General features: G+C 64.0%; 2 protein-coding genes across 2 annotated transcripts in view; both read right to left on the bottom strand.

The window, feature by feature from the left end:
• The window catches only part of PAN2 (PAN2 poly(A) specific ribonuclease subunit), a 15,997-nt gene extending 12,426 nt beyond the window's left edge, over positions 1-3,571 (bottom strand). The window contains exons 1-6 of the mRNA XM_019514291.1: positions 3,216-3,571; positions 1,800-2,103; positions 1,200-1,369; positions 348-468; positions 109-186; positions 6-11 (exon numbers count right to left, since the gene is read on the bottom strand). Of these exons, the coding sequence (XP_019369836.1) occupies positions 6-11; positions 109-186; positions 348-468; positions 1,200-1,369; positions 1,800-2,084 (660 nt within the window). The 5' untranslated portion in view covers positions 2,085-2,103; positions 3,216-3,571. The remainder of the gene's footprint in view (positions 1-5; positions 12-108; positions 187-347; positions 469-1,199; positions 1,370-1,799; positions 2,104-3,215) is intronic.
• The window catches only part of STAT2 (signal transducer and activator of transcription 2), a 35,050-nt gene that overhangs the window by 1,258 nt on the left and 28,215 nt on the right, over positions 1-5,577 (bottom strand). The gene's annotated exons all lie outside the window — the stretch shown is intronic.

The following is a 5,577-nucleotide window of genomic DNA, read 5'->3' as shown; positions in this document are numbered from 1 at the left end:
CGCACTGACACCTGGAGGCAGGGAGGGGTCATGACGGGGCTGCATTGGGGGTGGGGGCGGGGGCGGACAGGCAGGGGGGTCCCATGGGTAAGGCCCGGACTGTGCTACCTTTCCTGATGTGTGTCCGCAAAAGAAGAAGCGATTGGACTGGCGCATGATGGTGATGCCGGGCACCTCCACCGTGTACTGCAGGGGAAGAGGTGGGGTGAGCACGGAGCAGAGGGCAACTGCCCGCTGGCTGCATGGGGCCCAGACTCTTGGGTTACATCCTAGCCCACCAGCTCCTGGGAGGTCAGGGCTTTCAGAGTCCTGCTGCCCCCCACAAGGACGGGGCCCAGTTGCCGCACCTTCTGAGTCTCCTGGACCGTGTTGAGATCGATCTCAATGACATGGTTTTGCAGGCCGCCGACCAACAGCGTGCTGGGGTCTGTCAGCAGGAGGCTGTGCATGTCCTCACTCTCATCCATGCTGGGAGGGGGGGATGCGGGACAGGAGTGAGCTCACACCCCCAGGGTCTAGGAAGCCGCACTTCAAGAGGGATGTGGACAACATGGAGAGGGTCCAGAGGAGGGCCACTCGCATGATCAGGGGGCACCAGGGCAGGCCCTATGAGGAGAGGCTACGGGACCTGAACCTGTTCAGCCTCCAAAAGAGAAGGCTGAGAGGGGGATCTAATGGCCCGTTATAAACTAGTCAGGGGGGATCAGCAGGCACTGGGGGAGTCACTATTCCCCCGTGCACTGCCAGGAGTGACCAGAAATAACGGTCACAAGCTGGCAGAAGGTAGGTTTAAGCTAGATATCAGGAGGCGTTACTTCACGGTCAGGACAGCTAAGATCTGGAACCAACTTCCAAGAGAGGTGGTGCTGGCTCCTACCCTGGGGGTCTTTAAGAGGAGGCTGGATGAACACCTTGCTGGGGTCGTCTGACCCCAGTACTCTTTCCTGCCATGACAGGGGGTTGGACTAGATGATCTGCTCAGGTCCCTTCCGACCCTAGAAACTATGAAGCTTGCCACAGCCCCCTCCCCCTTCCTGGGCCCTGATGTGCCCTCACCCGAGATGAAGCCAGCTCTGCTCAGCCCCCAGGCAAAGGCAATCGCTGGGCCTCTGCAAAGCCCAGGTCCCCCCACTGTCAGCAGCCCCCACCCCAAGCTGCTGCCTGGCCCACCCAGCCCCCAGAGCCCCGTGGGGACTCACAGGTAGTCGAAAATGATGAGGCCACCTCGGGACATGTACTTAAGGTTGGTCTTGGTGAGGAAGAGGACGCCATTCTCCAGGCTCTGGATGTGGCGAACGTCGTCGCTGCCGTGCACTTGGAAGGAGGAGTATCGCTCCAACGTGGGCCCGAAGAATGAGGTGGCATGGCCCTGTGTGGGCACCGGGGGCAGATCATCGGTACTCACCCAGCACAGTTGGGGGGCCTGGCCAGAGGCCTTGGGGACCAGGGAAGGGTGCTAGGGAAGCCTGGGAACAGGCACCAGGCCAGGCTGCCCTCAGTGCTCTGTATCTGACCAAGCAGCATCGTAGTAGGAGAGTCACCCAAGTGGCCCCAACAGAGACGGGGAGGGGGGGTGCAGGGCTGGGCAGGGAGGGGATCTGTGCTGTCACAGCAGAGCCAGGCCAGCACTGACCCAACCAGGCACAAAGGCCCCCACCCTGCTCCAGTCCCTGTGGAACCCACGTGCCTTCACTGCCCATCCCTGCAGGGTCAGCTCCATGCCCTGGATCCCAGACCCGCAGAGAACTCTTTCCTCCATACCGCTCCTGCCCACAAACCCACTATGCCCCAGCACCTACCCCGTGGTTCCCGACCCAGAGCATTTCCTCATGCAGGTCAAAGTGGGCAACTGAGACAGGGACGCCCACTTCGGACATGGCCGTGTGCAGCTCCGAGTAGACACCCTCCATGATGTGCACTGACTCAGGCACGGCCATGCCGTCTAGGGCCACACCATCGGGGTCCAGCTCCACATTCTGCAGCAGGGTGGCGGGCAGGTGGGGGTCCAGCACAGGCTCCAGGGCGGGGTGCAGGGGGGAGGCGTACTCCGCCAGTGATGATGGGTCCAGGCCTTCAAAGTTCATGGTGAACGCGGGTGTCTCCCTGGAAGATGAGACAGGGCAGGGCTGGACCTGGGTGCCATGGGAAAGGCTGCCAGGCTCCCCCCCACCATAGGGCCCCCCCTGAATTCAAGCCCATGGGCCACGGACCTGAGAGAGGGGCACTCACTATGCCCCAAGGGCGCCCCACAGCTCTAGGGAGGAGCCAGCTGGGCAGGTTCCAGCCCGTGTAGGGATGCAGGAGCCACATTTGTGCCTCAACTACTCCAGGCCTGTGGGACCTCAGGCACGGCTGCAACTCCATGCACAGGCACTGTCCCTGCCAGACCGGCTGTGGGGCACGACCCTGCCCAGAACCACCCCCACTTTGCAGTTCATGCTGCCCCCTGCAACAGGCTGCAAGCTGCCAGGGCCGGGCCTCTCTGGCAGGGGCAGGGACAGAGGTGGGCAACTGCTGCCTTGGCCCAGCTGAGCCTGGGGATATAGGGGAGACACCCTTACCCAGAAGCCTCTGCTCTGTGGGCACACGTCCCATGGCCCCTTGGTGTGAGGGATAACCCAGAAGCCTCTCCTCCAGAAACCCTCTGCTCAGTGACCATGCGACTCAGAGCCCCCTGGCTTGTATTACCCAGAAGCCTCTGCTCCAGAGAGCATTACACAGAAGCCCCTGCTCTGTGACCAAGTGACCCACAACCCTCTGGTATGGAGAAATTACCCAAAAGCCTTTGCTCTGTGACCAGGTGACTCAGAGCCTCCTGGTTTGGATTACCCAAAGGCCTCTGCTCTGTAGGCAAATTACCCAAAGCCCCTTAGTTTGGTGGACTACCCATAAGCTACCCACAGCATCCTGGTGTGGGGGGTTACCCAGAAGCCTCTGCTCCAGAAACTATTACCCATAACCCTCTGCTCTATAGTCAAATTAACCACAGACACCTGGTTTGGGGGCTTACCCATAACCCTCTGCTCCAGAGATTATTATCCAGAAGACCTTGCGCTGTGGTCAAGGGACCCGCTGCCCTCTGCTGGCGGGGGGGTGGACTACCCAGCATCCTCTGCCCCAGCACAGGGCCCGTTACCCAGAATCCTCTGCTCCCTCGTCTCGCCCAGGCCCCCCGCCCGATACCCAGAATCCTTCGCGCGGCGCGGCGGCGTTACCCAGAGTCCCCTGCGCTCGAGGGTCGCCCGTCTCCCCCGGCAGCCGCCACGGTCCGCTGCGACCCTGCCCGGGCCGGAGCTGCTTTCCATTCCCCACCGCTGCCGCCGTCGTCGCCGCTGCTATGGCAACGCCCGTCGCATCCTCCCCCCCGCCCGTGGGCTCCTCTACTGCCCCAAGCGCTCGAACAAACTCCACGGCGGCCGTTCCCCTGTGACAGGCCCCGTGGCCAATGAAAGGCCAGCCTCGGGGACGGCGGACCAATCAGATCCAAGCAGGGGCGAGCCGAGGGCTCTGCCAAGCTTAGCCGAGAGCACACGACGGAAAGAAGCAGCGGACATAAAGCGCGGGGCCCTTCCCATTACGGCTGTGAGATGTTGAAGAGCCTGGCAGCAGCTGGGTTCACTTAAAGGGCCAGCGACATCCACCCTGCTGCCATCGCCCCACGCAGTTCCGTGCCCCCGGGATCTTCCCACTCTGGGATCTTGCAGCCAGATTGGCCCGTTAAAACGTGCGCCCAAACACGGGGGTCTGTTGGAAGCACAGTAGGGGAAGGTCCAAGGCCCTGCCTGACCCTGGGCTTTGACCCCACACACTCAGCCCCTTCCCCAGAAAAGAAAAGACCGGATTTACATGGGTCCAATGAGCTTGGCCCCTTTACCCCCGCCCAGGGGGCTGCGCCAATCTGGGGGATGGGACTTGCCACCCTGGGGGTCCAGCAGTGGCCCCAGCCCGGGGTTGCCTGACCACACTGGGGCGGTTCCAGCTCGGCTCCCTGATGGCCTCAAACTGGGATCCTGAGCACGTGGGGGCCTGAACCATCCGGCACCAGCCAGGGGAAGGGGCAGACTGGTGGGAGCCCTTTGCCCCCATGGACCCCACACATGGCCCTGGGGAACCGTTCGCACTCACTTGCCGGCACCTGGTGAAGGAAACTTGAGCTCATGGAGGAAATTCCTGGGAAATCTCTGCCCTCTCGGCCAGCACACTCATGCCCAGGTCAGGGCCTGCCCCACCCCGGCCCGTGGCTCCTGGAACATCCTGGCCAGCGCAAGCCAGGCTGTCATCCGGGCCAGGCGTCAATGGAAGGGCCACAGAGGCCACAGCAATAGCGCATGCAAATAACCCATGGCTTCCTCCTTCCCACCTGCTGCGGTTCTGGGACCGCGCTGCGGCGGGTTGTGGTGAGGCTGGGATCCGCTGGTGTTTCCTCCTCTTCCCCTGGGGCAGCCTCCAGGGGTGGGTGGAGGGGGCGCTGGGAGCCACCCCAGTGCCAGGGGGTGGGAATGCCAGTCTTAGCCTGCAGCCTTCCTGCTGCCTGGATTTTCCAGGCCAGGCCAGGCCCGGGCAGGGTCCCAGGAACAAGGGAATCCCCCGCCTGACCCAGGCAGGAAACTCCAGGGACAGAGGGACTCCGAGGCGCTGACCCATGTGTCACCTGCCTGGCAGGGCACGGCCCAGGCGTCCTTGGCTCAGGATCAGGGCCACGGAGCCCCACGGCTCTGCTCTACTTAGCCCCCTACCCCAGTGACCCCTGATACCCCAAGCAGCAGGTCCTGGGGTAGAGGAGACTCCTGGGTTCCTCCTGGGAGAGGACCCAGGAGTCCCCAGCTGCCACCCCCCCTCCCCCCCCCAGCTCCCATGTGGGCTGTGATGCAACAGGGCGGGTGGGAGGATTGCAGAGGCGCGTGCAGTACCCGGCGCTGCAATACAACTGGGTGGGGGTGCGGGGGGACGCAGCTGGGCCAGGCCAGATTTCATTGGGTAGAGCCGGGATTGCCCCAGGATCCATGAGCCAAATACCCCCTGCCGAGGGGCTGGCACTTGAGGAGGGGCTGGAGCCTCAATTGACCCAGCGCCCCCCCGTATCAGGTGCTGAAGCAGCCTGGCGTAGGCTGGTGGGGGGGTGGTACCAGTAGCACCCCTCACTCCCAACCTGCTGCCCCCTATGCCCGCCCAGCTTAGCAGGGGCTGTTTAGGGGCATTACTGCCATAGCAGAGGGCAGTTCCTGCCCCTTCCCCTCCAACAGCCCCTGGGCAGGGAGGGGAACCAGCCAGGGGTGGTGGGTTGCCCAGGCCCCATCCTCAGCTCCGGGAAGGCACTAGAAGGAAGGGGGACCCCAGCGGGGGAGTCCCGGACTCCCGGGTGCTGGAGGGGGTGGCTGGGAGCCCCGACGCCTGGTTCCGCCCCCGGGGTGCGGCGCCCGGACGCCTGGGCTCGGCGGGGGGGGGGCTCGGACGCCCGGTCCCGTCCCTCGGCGAGGAAACACCCCGGGCTTTTCGGGGCGGGGCCGGTCTCGCTTCTGCTTTCGGCCGCTACCTGCGCCCGGGGCAGCCCCGCGCCGGGGCATAAAGAGCGGCGGC

The sequence above is a fragment of the Gavialis gangeticus genome, unplaced genomic scaffold (genome assembly GCF_001723915.1).
Source record: "Gavialis gangeticus isolate Ggan-Ray unplaced genomic scaffold, GavGan_comp1, whole genome shotgun sequence".
NCBI lineage: Eukaryota > Metazoa > Chordata > Crocodylia > Gavialidae > Gavialis > Gavialis gangeticus.
This window is presented reverse-complemented; position numbering and strand designations above follow the sequence as displayed.